The sequence below is a fragment of the Lolium perenne genome, chromosome 4 (genome assembly GCF_019359855.2).
Source record: "Lolium perenne isolate Kyuss_39 chromosome 4, Kyuss_2.0, whole genome shotgun sequence".
Classification (NCBI taxonomy): domain Eukaryota; kingdom Viridiplantae; phylum Streptophyta; class Magnoliopsida; order Poales; family Poaceae; genus Lolium; species Lolium perenne.
In genome coordinates this window covers 9,975,617-9,991,481 of record NC_067247.2, presented here as the reverse complement: position 1 = coordinate 9,991,481, position 15,865 = coordinate 9,975,617, and the positions used below count along the sequence as shown (strand labels likewise).

The window sequence follows — 15,865 nt, the reverse complement described above, 5'->3', positions numbered from 1 at the left end:
CTCCCTTTGTTGGAACCAAGGGTCACTGGGTACTAAAGCTGCTGCTGCTCCTCCCGTGCCAACTTGCCATCTATCATCTCCGCCATCACAGCATATACACAAGCCCTGCCGAGAGGTCACATAAATCATTAGTAATGATGTTGTAACGAGCAAAAGAAAAGAAGCTACTCGTCAATGAAACAACTTCTTTGGCATATATAGAAAGCTACATTTAGACCTAACACAATCTGTTCAATCATTCCCACAAGTAAATACAAACAGATCAACTTTGGATTCTATCGATTCTTTTTCTTTCGGATTCATCAAAAGAAAGGATTGCCAATTTATGGAAAAGCTTCACCGATTTCATTAACCAATAAGGGAAAACATCAATTGCACGGACGATTAAACCCACTATGTTTTCTCGAATCACAACACACTCATTCACATGCAAAACTAGATATGAGACTTGATAAGCAGGGCCGAACCGGCAAAATCCGGGGCCCTGTGCGAACCTTTTAAATGGGGCCCTATTTTACAAGAAAATTAAAATGTTCAAGAAATATGATTTATATGTTTTAATATCTTACACAACAATTGAAAATATTATGAACCATACCTATATCATTTATGGTTGCATAATGTTTATTTGAACAACATCATTCTTTTAGGGTTCTTCAAAATAAAAATTTCAATGACATCCTCATAATTAATCTTCTCCAACATTTCACTCTCAAGTGATATTGTCGCCAAATCATTGAGTCTTTGTTGTGTGATCATAGATGCCATATACGACTTCAATAGCTTCAATTTAGAAAAAAACTCTGTTTCGCTGACCACTTGTACCATCATTGTAAGGAATAATATCCAGTGCAAGCGTGGCAGGACCGGAAGACACTTTTGTTCTTTTATAATAAACTTATTCACGGAGAGACAACTGGACGAATTTGGGCCCCCCGACCTAACCTCTCTCCCCCGAGGCGGCGGCGCCGCCCGCCGTCCCCGGGGAGTTCCCCTCCACTCCGCCCTCCCCCCTCCCCTACAGGCCCCCCTCCTCCGCCGCCGTCGCCGAGGACGCCGCGGGGCAAAGCCCCTGTGGTGAGGCGGCGGTGGCGGCTCGGTCCTCCGTCGGCAGAGCGCAGCGCGGCCTGCGGGAGCTTGTGGGGGCGGCGGCCTACACCCTCCTCCGGAGGCCTGGACTCGTGATCTGGCCGGAGTGTTGAGTTCCGGAAGGCTCCGCCGGTGAATGTAACAGTGCTTTTGCCTGGAGTTTGTTGGATCGGAGGTATTCGGTCGTGCGCACCCATGTTTTTATTCCGGCCGATTGGTTCTGGAGGGAGCGGCGCGAAGCTCTTTTTCTTTGATTGACATCAAGTGACTATGGATCCATGATGAAAGTCGGAAGAATAGAATTTCATGAAGGCCGGAGGGGAGGACTAGCTAAGGGAGGTTCAAGTCTCTGCGATGTTGAGGGACTTGCTTGATGTTTTGGGCTCCACAGCAGCGGTATGAAAGTTGGGGCGACAACACAGGTGAAGTGCAGAGTCCTACCTTTCATGGTGAAAACCCAAGGTCTAGCCTTAATTGGTTGTGCCTGGCAATGTCCTTGGTGGAGGCATTGTTTTGAGAGCGGGGACTAGTCTGTAATTCAGGTGTTGTCTTGGCGGTGGATGTATTGCTGTTGTTAGGCCCGAGATACTGTAGCGGGACTTTTATTTCTTAGTTTTCTTTTCTTGTTTTTGGCTGTGTGCATCCGTAGTGCCATTAGGGTGGTGCGTTGTTGCAGAGGCTGGGTGTAATTGGTATCTTCTTGATATTAATATATTCCCTTTATCGAAAAAAATATACTTATTCATAGACCCATTTTGAGATTGAATTAGAGTCCGTTCTTTTTTGTTTTCTCTTGTGCTTTTTAGCACCGGAATCACGCCTCATTGATTCTAAAACACTATATACAAAAAATAAAATAACAAAGTAAAAAAGATTAGATGCATGCCTCGACATTGATATACCAGGGATCGTCCCACAAAGCAAAAGTTGAGGGAAAATCGAATTACCTCCTCTAATCGTTAGACGGAGCCGGAGTCAAAGACGGGCCTGGTCTAATCGAACAGAGGTTTCTCGTCGCTGGCTCCATGGTTCGGCTCGTTGTTGCTGCATTTTCCATGATAGATCGGAACAGGGGATATCATATGAGAAGACATGGGAGAAGGACCGAAGAAAACCAGAGAAGAGGCGAGGCGAGGACGGTTCGCTAATCGTTAGCTGGTGGCTGCCTGATGACTTGCATCTAGCGATGTCCCTTCGTTTTGCGAGCACAGAGTTACCAATACAAGACGTGCGGGTGCAGCGTTCAAGGCCCAGGCCCCAGTAAGCTTCCCTTTTCTATTTTTTCCTATACATAATATATGGGCATATAGAAATTTGGGGCCCCCAAATTTCTGGGGCCCTGTGCGCGGTGCACACTTCGCACATCTGGCCGCCCGGGCCTGTTGATAAGACACTGGACAAATTTCCTCGAAGAAGATGGATTAGGCTGACCATATCAAAATATGTGAAGAAGTAAGCATGATAACATAATGAAGCTAGTTCATAGATAGAGAGGTCCTGCGTGTAGCAAAGTTAAACAGAGCAGCGCACCAAATGCTCCACTTGTCAAACCAAATGCGCAAATAGCTGTCTAGGACCTCAATATAAATTGCACAGCAAAACAATGAGAAAAAAAGACCAGTTCCAAGGACGTCAATGCATGTCTAGGTCAAGAAACTAAGTACCTGTGCTGCAACTAGCACAAACCTGGAGCAAGATTTGCGTAGATGCTCCAGGCCAGGCAAGCTCAAGCAGGCTTGCTATCCTCCCTCCATCAGCTGTAGAAGCATCTACACACACAACAAGGATGGATACTGAAGATGAGTGCAACGCAAATCCTAATTCATTAACATGGCAATGAGTGCATGGAGATTATACAAGCAGCAAGAAAATTTCTAATTTACAAGGCAATACTAGGATGATCCTTTTTTTAAACCATCATTATATAGTGATTTCTCTGTACCACACTATCTGCATATATAATCCTTGGTAATAAATTTCAAACAAAAAAGGAAGGACATCACATGCACGTATGTATGTGTTACCCTCCCTCAGATTGTATCATCTCTGAATTGGCACATATACACAACATGACAAGAACTAACTCACTATCTGGTTAACAACCAAAACATTCATGCATGCCAGCAACACCCAAGGATCGATAGCTCGGCAATGAAAAGAAAACAGAGGAGCAGCAGGTAAGGTACCTTGTTTCGTTGGATTAACCAATCTGCTTCTTGTCAACCTTCATCTTGTCCAACAAGATCTCGTCCACCACCCACGCACAAGGTCACTTGCCACCCCTGGTGCTAGAGAAGGAGCTGTCGTCACAAAGGCGGGGGCCCCTGGCGTGGTGGCCAGCAGTAGCAGGTCGGGATGTGGCCAGCGGCAAGTTGGAGTTGCAGGTAGGGAAAGACAACAACTTTTGCTCCACATTGACGCCCGCAGCAGCCTGGTAGACGACCACCAACTCTTTCTCTGCGGCTCTCTACCGCCATTCCAGTGGCGCCGAGGTCAACCACCACTGCTGACCCCACCATCACGCTGGCCACTAGGACCACGCCTGGAACTCCACGAGGAGCACAACATGGTTCCCATCATGGACTAACCTGTTCATTCATTCATTCCCACAAGTAAATACAAAAAGATCAGATTCCCACAAGTAAATACAAACAGATCTAACACGATCTGTTCATTCATTCCCACAAGTAAATACAAACATATCAACTTTGGATTCTATCAATTCTTTTTCTTTCGGATTCATAATAGAGATGAATAGAGAAGCATCAGATTCACCATGCATCATCTTCATGCCTCGATAAAATTCTACTCATGCAACAACATACAGTTGGTCCAATGATAAAGAGAGCTAGGAACCGAGGGTCATCGGCTTGAGCATAAGTACAGCCAATCACAGAGAACACTGGAGCCAGAAAACAGAAGGGGTAAACTAGTAGCTCACCGGAGAGCATGTAGCAGAGGTTGAGCGTCACCGTCGCCACGCCGAGAAGATAGTCGAAGCAGGGCCTGGGAGGCCTCGGTTAGCCCAAGAGCATCAGCACTGCATAGCTGGTCGGAGGGCCTGAAAGCATACAAGTTTCAGCACTGACTATGTATAGCAAACGAATTTTAAAAGGTCGTGCTCATTCACTCTGACAGCATTACAAAGAAAGGAGTATGTAGAACCCAACAACAACACATGATTCTATAGATTGGTACCGACGATAATATAATACATATTTTGTCAAATTCAAATAAATTCATCTAAGACAAACAAAAAATCCAACAGCTCTATATTTCAATCCACTTCACCAACTATCTTGCTGCTATGTCAAACCAAAAAATCCATCAGCTCTATATTAAACATGGCAAAAGAAATAAATTCATATATTCACATTATTACTACATGAGAACCGAAAGAAAGAGTTGGCATACAGTACACCACAAATATTGGATTAGACTCCATTTTATAATTGATAAACACAATTATCAATTTCCAAGCATGTTGCCCAACCATTTCATAGATGGTCGTTCACAATAGCTAACAACGAATGAAGTTGACATGCAGGAAGGAAAATTACACATGTACTTATATAGAAATCTAGCTGGGGACAATTTCACATTCGCTCTGATGAAACTATTAATTTCACATATGAACTGTCACCGTTATGTATCTAGAAAGCACCCCTACAGATGAATTCGAGGATTATTCAGTACATACCAATCAGTTGAGAGACTCTCCACAAAAAATTAGGAACAATAGAGAGGAGTATCACTACAAGTTCGAAAGTGACAATGTCGATTGGCTTTATCAGGTTGGCAAGATCCCAAACTGCTAAACTGCCATAAAAGAACAAATCGATCAGCGTAGGACTCAAGAGCAAGAAACTTTGTAGTAAGCATATTAATACCTAGTTTCAAGCATGTCCATCTAGAGCTAGTCACAAGGTATGGTGATATAATAATTTTACCATCCAGTCTGCTTTCTGTTGATTGCGCCGCGCTGGCTCTCTTCCTGAACTCAAACATGAGAAGGGGCATATTCAGTTTTGTAAATTAAGCATCCAACCAAAATACTTGTTAACCATTTGTATCTATTACAAGAACGAACATGGGGGATCTATTAAACTGAAGGCTGGTCCTAACAAGGTACTACCATACTATAGAACTTCTCAGAAGAAGTGAAAAAGAAAACGTAGTACAAATTCTCAAGAGTAGTATTTAGCATACATTTGCCTTTTTTGAAACAAAGCAGCAAAATTTCTGTGATGCTTTGGAATGTTTCTGGCAATAATTTGCCAGTGTTTCAAAACTTGCCAAGTGTTCTTTCGCAATTTCAGAACATTCCTTTTTCACTATTTGTTTGTTTGGCAAGATACATTCGATATTTTGCATCAACATCGTATAATTGGTACGTACATATATGTCTACCTCAACATAAGCAATTCACATTAACACTGAATTTTGCTTGCAGTACATGGTTTTAAAGGCGCCAAGGCGTCCCAAGGCGATGGGGGGGGGGGCTCAACGCCTAGGCGCTCAAGGCGCATTGCAAGGCGACGCCTTTGAGGCTGCCTTGTTGGAAGCAAAGCATCAGCTAGGTAGGATGAGCAGAGGCAAAGCAGGCAAGAAGAAGTGCATCACATACACACACCAGACACCACCAAGGCACCAAGAGAAGCTGTCATGGAAGCTGTACATTGTTTTCCCTCTGGGAGAGGGATGCACCAGTGGGAGGAGTCGCCAGAAGCTTGGCCGGAGCTGGGGAGGCCGGCAGATGAAGGAGCAGCAGCATATCTGGCCAGAGTTGGGGAGGTCGCGTGAGAGGAGCTGCCCCTCTCTCTCTTCCCTCTCTTTCCCCTATAGATGGCCCTCAATTTCCCTCCCAGCCCGCCATTTCTGTTTTCCCCTCCTGCCAGCCCAAAGTTTCCCGCGCACAGAACAGAGGCGTCCAGATTCTTCCAAGGCGGCGATTTCGCGCCTAGGCGACGCCTTTGGACGCCTCAGAGACGCCTTGGGCAGAAAACAAAGGCGACGCCGACGCCTTGCCCTCCTGGAACGCTCGGACGCTTAAGCATCGCTTAGGCGACGCCTACGCGACGCCTTTAAAACCATGTTGCAGTACAATCAAATATAGCATGGAATAACCAATTGATCTAGTAGTGGTAAAAATACGATGAAAACATGCATGCCAATATGTATGTACTACTTGAACCGAAACAGAGATCGACGAGTCCTAAACAGCAAACAAGATGGGCTACAACGACCACTGTCAGTGTCAGTACCAAATCCTAGCAACAACTCCCCTTATGAGATTGATAGCAAAGTTACAACAAGCAAATGCACACATTTCATGAAACACCATTTAATAATTAGCACAAAGCACACATAAGGGTGTGGCACGAAGCTCACAACCCAAGGAACCATGCAGAACACTACTTGATAGCATGGCAGCAACCGATTACAGCATGACCAAAGAGAAAAGTTCAACCTTTGGTTGTCGATGTCAACAAGCTACTGGACAGGGGCATCGAGGCCGCCGCGCTAGGCCTTGAGGCAGAGCAGCGGCCGTTCATCGATGATGGGCTCCGCGGCCTTGAACAGGTCCCTTTCCTGACCAGGGTCGTACTCTAATATCAGGGATGACTGCCCCATGCCTCGCTGTTATTATTTTGCCTTGAAAATAATAATTGTCACGTTGATAAGTCAGCTTAAATAGAATGAAAAATACTTTATGTCAGTTTTCCATGAACTATAATGAACTAGCAAACTGAGTAACAGGCTAGGGCAATTCAATCATTCATTGAGTAAAGATGTAAGAGTAAATAGCACCAGATTATACCTACCAACTACCATCAGCAATTCAATCATTATTGATAACTATTAATAAACATAAGGGCATATTAGCAAATACCACAGAAAAATCACCTGAAGTTGTCCACTCCAGATTTCTCAATTAACAAACAAAGCTAATGCTATAGCTAATATTCTCGGTAGCCGAGATTTCTCACAATAATGTGTGTGTACAGTTATTCATGTTTTTCTATGACAAACTATACTCCCACTGAAAAAATCAATCAACGCGGATTCACTGAATCTAGACAGATTTGATGCAACATTTTTGCCTAAATCTACGCCACTTAATTTGAATCAGAGGGAGTACTAACATTAAAAAACTATACCAACATGTAATTATTGGTTAATTAGATATATGGCACTGCAATTATTGCACATTCGAGGAATTTTGTGTAGAGTTACACACTCTTTATGGGATTTTTCATCATCAGGATAATGGATAGTAAATTCTTCATGTGGAAATATATGGCTGAAGGTATATGAGTACAATATACAGTTGCACATATGAATTATTATGAGAGTTATACATTTGATACAAAAGAAACTAAAATAGCCACCAATATTTATACTCATGTAATAACTATCTAGTACATGCATGATTCGTCCGTATTACAACTACAACAAGATATCACATCTTGTAAAAGATTTGAAAACAAGTGTCAAGCGCTACAATATTACATATCCTTCATCATTAAATCAAACTACTCTGTACAAGGGGTTGACAACCTAGCGTCCACCAAGTTCCTACCTTTACCTACAGAATCACATAGATTCCAATCTGGCCAAAAACTAATGATCCTTGTCAATTTTGCGAATCTTGTCTGCTGAAAAAATCACTCTCCAGCGACATGGCAACATGGCAGGAACAAATAGGGGTTAATTCTGACGAAATAGAAGAACACTATAACCTTACGTCCAAATTAAAATCCCGTGATAGAAACACATATAACAGTTCTCAAAAGCAGAATTGTCTCCCTTCCAAAATAAAACTGGCATCCTGCTCTGACAGCTCCCAATGATATCTGGCGTTAGTTTACTGTGCAAAACAGAACACACATGATTGGACTATGTGCTAAGCACGACGTAAATTCATGTCAACAAAAAAGAGATGCATATTTGTAGCCAATGTTTAATGGAATTCTTGTTCACACCACACAATCCAATACCTATCGAGCTTCGCATATATATCAATCACAAATTTTCACAAAACAGTGGCATAGCATCTTTAGCTTTCTTTTCACTGAAAACAGAGCTCCAGCTATTATAGTAGTTTCATCAAGAGCTTCCTTTTTCATATTCCCTTCTACATATTTAAACATCTTCTGTATTGACCGGTAGATTCTAGTATCTAAGGGTTGCAGATTTCCCATGGCGATATCTACCTGTGATTATACTTTCCCCCACTATCTAAGAGCAAGCAGCAGTGCAACACAAATAACTATACTAGTTGCAAGCATGTCCATCTACAGCTAGTCACAAGGTATGGTGAGATGACAGTTTACCTTCCAGATTTCTTTCGGACGATTGCACTGAGCTGGCTCTTAACATTAAGTGTATTCCGGAACTCAAAGCTGGAAAATTAAGGGCATATTTAGTTCTTTGCAAATTCAACATCGAACCAAAACACCTGTGAAACCATTGGCATCTATTACAAGAACGATTGTGGGAGGTGTACCAAACTCAATACTTTGTCCTGGCAAGGGACTTACCGTACTAGTACTACTCACAAGGAGTGAAAACAAACCACAGTCTGATTTTTTTTTTGAAACGAAAAGCTTTGCCTTATCCATTAGTTAAGAAGATGTCCGGTTAATTTGCGAAAAACCGGGCGAAAACCATACAACAAAGTCATCACATGGCGATTCCTACTCTCACACAGAGGCAAGTCCACTCAAGACCCGAGAAACAACCAAGCCAAACAAGAAACCCCACTAAGCAGAAACTAGACTACCTTCAACCAAAGCCAAAGCGAAGACACTGCGACACGAGGAGCACACACCATACCCAAACCAAGAGGACAGGGCGAGAAACAAAGTTCATCCATCAAGCATCCTCGAGCACCTTTCCTATGGCGCCACTTTTCTTGCCTTTGCACTTGAGTGGCTTCTCTTTCCTGGTGCCACCACGAGGGCAATCATCCACCTTTTTACTTTTGCGCTTGATTATCGTTCATGTTAGGATGCAAGTGATCGCCCTTCCGTATCCAGGAATAGCAGCCTCCAAGCTACTGAGCACGTCACAAAGTTCTTTTGCAAAGAGAGCATCTGGATTAAGAGCCGACGGTGGTGGGTGGGGCGCTGAAATCACATCTGAGGACCCGAGTGAGCACAAGGTCGGCGCTGAATCCACCTCCATATGCTCCATTGACAGAGGCAAAGTGGAACTCCCAAGAATATTCTGAAGATCAGGCATGATCTGCAGCACCGGAGTGACAACCGCGGCAATGGCGTCGCCCTCAGCGGTAGACGATGCAGAGGGCAAGGTGGACGACAACGACGACGATGGACTGTCCCCAAAACGAGGAGAGAAGCATCCATAGAGCTCCACTCCCCTATCCTTTGCGGAGTCAACACCAACCTCACTAGGAGGACACAATGTATGGGTGGTCTCCAACATAGCCGGCAAAGGGGAGATCTTGCTCAAAGTAGCCTCCTGCCCGCTCCAGAAAGCTCGCAATCCGCCCCAAGCAACCTTGCAACTGCTCAACCTGAGCAACCAGAGTGGACTGCAACACCACATTAGACAGTGGAACAGAGCCAGCAGGAGTAGAAACGACCGATGCCCAAGACCCACAACGAAATTCTTTGGAGGGAGGAGCCGATCTCATCGAACCCACACATGAAGCTGAAGCGTGATGATGATCGGCGACATGGTTGGACACTGGTGGCGCGGCAAGGTATGCCAACGAGCTAAGAGGACACCAGGGGTTGCGGCATTCACACTTACGATGGCCGTTCTCCAAACAGCGGGAGCACCGAAAGGGATCTTTGCAAACAACGGCACGATGCCCATGAGCGAGGCATCTGCAACATCGACCAGAGAGCCAAGCCGGGATGGGGCGAGGGGGCGGAGCCGAGGCTGGTGAGTTCGGACGATGTAGACTGCACCGGGGCAACACATCTTGCCAACCACTGCCGGCCTTCGCATCGCGCCCCATGGACTGAGCGGCCAGGGACGAGCTTTGGGTAGCCACTGGCCCCATCGGGGCCAACTCATGCTCATCCATGTCATCGTGCTTGCCGGCGAGGGAGGTCCATACCCCAGTCGCCATACCCCCGCGCTGGAGCGGGATCATGGTGTTTTATTGCAAAATACTACAAGTTTCGCTTCTCTAGTCACAAAAATGTACGACAATTTCCACCGGCAAGTTTTGCTTTTCCCTAGTCGTAAAAGGAGCCACAGATTCAAGGAGCATGAAACTAGTTGTGCAAATAGCTAGCTAGAGGGAACCAAACAGGAAAAATAAGACAAAATAACAAAGTAAGCTACATCCAATATATGTAAACTAGCTACATCTGGAATGGACCAACACTGTCCAAAATACACTAGAACCCACCAAGCCTAGCTAATGAGTGGCAATCAGACACTCAGGTGAAAAAATAGTGAAGAAAAGCCAAATAAAAATAACAACTTTTGTTTGGTTGTTCCGAAACATGACATGTATCTGCAACCGCTAGCATCTACATGTGTGTCACATACAGCCTTGGGCATGTGCGAGTAATTACCTGTGTGTCATCGTCGCCGTCTTGGTTGGTGTGGACGAGACAGACCTTGCTACCCCTGGTGTTGTGGCAAGAGTTGTCGTCGTAAAGGAGAAGGCCCGTAGCAGGTCGGGGACGTGGCCGGTGGCAGGTTGGAGTTGCAGGTCGGGGACGTGGCCGGTGGCAGGTTGGAGTTGCAGGTCGGGAAAGACAACAGTTTTTGCTCCGCATTGACACCTGTAGCAGCAGCCCGACAGGCGATCATAGGCTCTTCCACTGCGGCTCCCCACCGTCATTCATGTGATGCCAGGGTCACCTGCCGTTGCCGAGACCCACCATCACGCCGCCTTCCTCATCCCCGCCCGCCACCAGGACCACACCTGGAGCTCCACGAGTCCCCATCATGGACTGATCTCCCCTCCCTGGTGAAAGACGTGACAACAAAATTCAGTCAGTACACAAGCATCTAGATAAAAGGAACAGGGTATGATAATTAACTCTCAATAGCAGCAACAATAAATAGCACCATATATTAACAACCTAGTGCCAAAGGAATGTACAAAAAAAATAGTTCAAGATTTATAGAAAGTTGCAAGCTTCTAATGTTATTTGATTTATAACACAGGCTGATGGTGCAAAAGAGGACTCAAAAATCAGGAATTTAATAATCAGTGTGTAATATACTAGCATGTAGCTAAAAAATTGAGAAAGACACCAGAGAATTAAACCAGCCAGCTACAGACTGATGCTTTGGAAAGGGAAAGCCAGCTATACCTGGACAACGATAGATCAACATGCTCTAGGCCAAAACAACAATGGCAACAGTCGACCATACAGTCCAGGGTTCACAATAACTTATGCAGGAACGTGGAGAATATGCAGCTCCCAGGTTGTTTAAACTATATGAAGCAAAATGTGAACTTTTTTCCTAATGCGGCTCAAGGATGACCACCATTTTAGTAATCTTACCAAATAGGAGCACACGGTGATTTTCAGCTTTCCAGAATCCTGCCATCAAGCATGTCATCTCAGTAACAAGAAGTCACTCAAGTATGTGAAAAAAAAGAGAAAAAGCAAAATCAAAGGTTGCATAATTATCAGGTATAAGTTTCAGAAAAACCACGCAATTAGTTAAGCAACTCATAAAGCTAACAATATCCACACTGATTTAAATCATAAGTAGAAAAAGATGATGAAGTTGTGCAGCTGCAGGTACAAGGAAAAGAGGTGGACTTACTATAAGCATTTTCACAGGATCAACATTACTCATAGGCGTAGATGACCCAAATAGCATGTATGGTTACTGGTTAGCTGCAATATCGGCCCAGGGATCCATCTGTCATCCGTGTATGCATGGCACACATAAATGCATAGTGATCAATAACCAGCAAATCACAAAATGATCGAAGAAACATTTATCGCATCACAATGGAGAAGTTACTCACGGTGTGCCCATCTCAGATCTGAGGCACCAGATTGCTGCTCCTCCGTGTACATGGGAGTGTCGGCATTCTCGGACACCAACTCGGCAGCGTGATCATATCATGGAGCAGCTGCTTACAACTGGCGACAGGAGACCGTGGCCATCTTAGCAGCATCACTGCCAGGGACGGAATGGCCAAGTCACGCCAAAATGAACCGCCGATGAGTGGGAGCAGATGATGCGAGCCGCGGCACATAGACAGTCGGTGAGGAATGTTGGTGGGCCTGATAATATACAAGTGAGTAGTGAGATGAGTTGGTCAGATCCAAAGCATGAAGTAAAAGATACATGAGGTCTAAAAAGATCATACAACTTTAAGATCAAAGAACACTTGTATTTTCGGTTAGAAGATATAAGGCTTATCATAATACTTTTATATGTATCAGCCCATGGAGTTTTTGCGAACTAGAATAGCAAGTAACATAAGGTAAAATTATGAGGACTTGAAACTCCAGTCACTCATATTGGAGTGTTCTGATGCAATATACATTAGCAAGTAGTTAAGAAAACAATGAATAGTTTATTAAGGTAATAAAACATACATGGTACATAAGAAATGCTACAGTACTGCAAACATTCCACAAATTTATAGATGGCACCAGATCCGTTATATGTAACATAGTTATCATTTGTCAGCAGCAAATACATACACAAGAGTTAAAGTACATGTCAAATCCACCAAAACAACAGGTGTGTTCTGCAGACAAATTCTAATCCTACAACGACGACAGGACAAGAGAAAAATCCGGCGAGAATTTAGTAGAACTTGTACTTCCAGAGCTTCAGAAGGGTATATGCTACAACAATTATGTTGCGACATAAGTACATACACGTTGTGATTTGGAAATGCAATACAAAATGGAATTTTGGGCCCCACACCTAGGCATCCATCAGTGTATGCATGGCACACGTAAATGCATAGTGATCAATCACCAACAAATAGCAAAATGTTTGAAGCAACATTTAATGCAGCACAATGGAGAAGTTACTCACGTTGTGCCCATCTCAGACCTGAGGCACTAGATTGCTGCTCCTCCGTGTCCATGGGCATGTTGGTATTGTCGGACACCGACTCAGCAACGTAATCATATCATGGATCAGATGCTTACGACGGGCCACAAGAGGCCATGGCCAGCTTAGCAGCAGCAGCACTCCCAGAGCCGGAACGGTCGGGTCACGTCGAAATGAACTCACATCGAAATGAACTGTCAAGATTGAAGCGAACCTTAGCACATAAAGTAAAATATACATGAGATATAAAAAAAGATAATACAGCTTTAGGATCAAAGAACACTAGTATTTTCTGCTAGAAGATACAAGGCTTATCATAATAGTGTGATGAGAATCAGTCCACGGAGTTTTTGCGAACTATAATTGCAAGGAACATAAGGTAGATTTATGAGGACCTGAAACTTGAGTCACTCGCATAAGAGTGGTTTTATACAACATACCTCGGCAAGTATTTAAGAAAACAATGAATAGTTCATTAAGGTAATAAAACATACATGGTACATAAGAAATGCTACAGTACAACAAAACACTCCGCCAAATTAAATATGGAACCAGATCCGTTATATGCCATAGGATTATCATTTGCCAACAACAAATACATACACAAGAGTTAAAGCATGTATTAGTATAACTAATATTATTGTTAGCTTTGGGCACTAGGATTAGGGATCTGGTCGAAATGACCAACTATATTAGTTACTTCAACATATGCTTGTGTTGAGTAAAATGAGCATCTTCAATGGAAGTATTATACGATCAATAATATAGCATCTTTGATGCAAGTAATATACCATCAATGATATATCATATGCCCTTGTACGTCAAATGATGCATGCATGCACAACAAACACACCTCACACTATCGATAACTTTTGATAAAGAGAAGAGCATATCAGGAAATACCACAGACAAAATCACCTGAAGTTGTTAAACATCTTCTATTCTCGAATAAGAACTAAGGTAGCAAGCCTAAAATGTCCTCTACTTACAAATTGGGGGAGTAATTACCTGCATTAGTATTTCTTCCAATTTGTGTGCGATCTGTTTATCGTCAAGAAGTAATGAAACTATATCCTCTTGTCTGATCAGATGATCATCCTGGACTTGTTTCCCGTTCATTACCAACTCTTGTACTAATTTTTTCTGCTTTGCCCTTTGCAATATTTTTCTCCTTGATAGTGTCTTCGCATATAAATTTATACACAGCTACCTACAATTCCATGTTTGAAATAATATATAAGAAACTGAGTTGCTGCAAAAAAAATATCAAGTGTGGGTGCAATTTGGAAATTCAGATAAAAGACTTGTGTGCTAAGAGATGGTGAAAATCAGACAGTTAACAGATATGTGATGAACGACTTTGCTATAAAACAAAAAATTAAACTAGTTATTATACGAGCTCTAGCAGTGAAAGTAAACACAAGAAAATATTACGGACAATACAAGTTAATATTTGGCAAGAAACCATGAAAAAATCTAGTCTCCAGTTTTACCCAGTAAGCCAACATGGCCGTGGAATTATATCTAGTATAAAAACAGGATTGTGACCCAGTTACGAGTTTTTAACTTCTACTGAGTTGCCAGTCAACCAAAAAAATCCTAGACATCAATGACAGTACGAATAGAAGCATGACCAATATAATTAGAAACAGAGTCATCCCTACACCAATTGTCAATTATTCCGTAACGCTTCTTACTATAGGAGCCCAATGAGAACGCTTCTTACTGAAAGAATCCCTGCAAGAAATGGAAACGCTTCTTACTACAAGAGTCCATGCAAGAAATGAAGACGCTCCTGTAACCTACCGATGTGTCCTAATGATGAATCAACCACACCATAGTGATAGCAAATCATCTTCTCTCGCAAACATTCAAATTCGTTTACAAACAAGTAGTATTCACTTGTCATAGTGCTGAACAGTCAGGGACTAAATAAAGACAATTTATCTGAACCTGATTCCTATTTGCATGACACAAGTATACACAAAAAAGTAAACAATTGAAAACCTCTGACCATGATAAGAAAATGCAGTGTGGGTGTGCTACTAGGCTTCGATGCACAAGCATGAAACTGAAATCAAAAGAAAGTTATCTGGAAACACAATTAAAACTCACTATTTGTCGACTTGAAATTATAATTAAAGCACACAACTCTCAACTTGAAATTAACAACTCTATGTTTCAGAAAAATGATAATTGGCAGTAGCACTAACAATTTCAAATGTAGCTAGCTATTAGAGACACATGAGTACTAGACTTTATCCATGAACAACAAGGCTAAACATATATGCACATCGAAATAGAGAGAGGAATATATTGCAGGCCTGCTGCTGACAAGCATAGCAAAACCAATCAAAGTCCTCCGCCTTGTACACTAGTGAGACAACAAGGGGTAGAACAACACAAATTACAGCTATTGTTTTTGGTTATGTCCAAGTAAACAGAGTAAAAAAAAAAAAAAATGGAGCACGCCCATGTCTAGAAAATATGCAAGTACGGAGCAGCCTACGCACAACAAGAGTTTTTGATTCAGCAAATGGATTTTCATCTACTCCATGCGTGCATGCCCAATGTACTGCCGATGCAGACGTTCAATCCAACAGCAAAAAGGAGACATTTTGTTGGGGGAAATAGATGCAGGAGGGACGATGGAGGCTCACCGGGCAGCAGATGGCTGACGAGGTGACCGGCAGCAGATGGCTGGATCGAGAGGAATCGCTAGATTGGGTGGGTGGGTGGGTGTGTG

The 15,865-nt window shown here is 43.1% G+C and overlaps 1 protein-coding gene across 4 annotated transcripts; it reads right to left on the bottom strand.

The window, feature by feature from the left end:
- Nucleotides 1-3,559: 3,559 nt before the first annotated feature.
- Nucleotides 3,560-15,814, bottom strand: LOC139830440 (uncharacterized). Of its 4 annotated transcripts, XR_011742339.1 has the most exons (14): nucleotides 15,780-15,814; nucleotides 14,128-14,329; nucleotides 13,102-13,313; nucleotides 12,071-12,332; nucleotides 11,863-11,961; nucleotides 11,595-11,633; nucleotides 10,650-11,047; nucleotides 8,427-8,495; nucleotides 7,673-7,960; nucleotides 6,560-6,744; nucleotides 4,980-5,083; nucleotides 4,790-4,908; nucleotides 4,031-4,150; nucleotides 3,560-3,677 (listed from the first exon to the last, which is right to left on the bottom strand). XR_011742339.1 is itself a non-coding variant. In XM_071818452.1 (13 exons), exons 7-9 carry the CDS (start codon nucleotides 10,919-10,921, stop codon nucleotides 6,705-6,707), a joined length of 381 nt encoding a protein of 126 aa, XP_071674553.1. In that variant the 5' UTR covers nucleotides 10,922-11,047; nucleotides 11,595-11,633; nucleotides 11,863-11,961; nucleotides 12,071-12,332; nucleotides 13,102-13,313; nucleotides 14,128-14,329; nucleotides 15,780-15,814; the 3' UTR covers nucleotides 3,560-3,677; nucleotides 4,031-4,150; nucleotides 4,790-4,908; nucleotides 4,980-5,083; nucleotides 6,560-6,704. The 4 variants fall into 4 exon arrangements, 1 of the variants encoding a protein (XP_071674553.1); XR_011742338.1 differs by having other exon boundaries at nucleotides 7,673-8,495; XR_011742340.1 differs by having other exon boundaries at nucleotides 5,040-5,083; nucleotides 7,673-8,495.
- Nucleotides 15,815-15,865: the final 51 nt, after the last annotated feature.

Excerpts from the sequence above, each read along its gene's own strand:
- LOC139830440 (XM_071818452.1), bottom strand. The coding sequence starts at position 10,921 with ATGACGGTGGGGAGCCGCAGTGGAAGAGCCTATGATCGCCTGTCGGGC. Across the intron at positions 8,496-10,649 it reads ACGGCGACGATGACACACAG|CTTTGAGTTCCGGAATACAC; the intron begins GTAATTACTCGC and ends TTAATTTTCCAG. Across the intron at positions 6,745-8,426 it reads GTCCGAAAGAAATCTGGAAG|GCAAAATAATAACAGCGAGG; the intron begins GTAAACTGTCAT and ends ATTATTTTCAAG.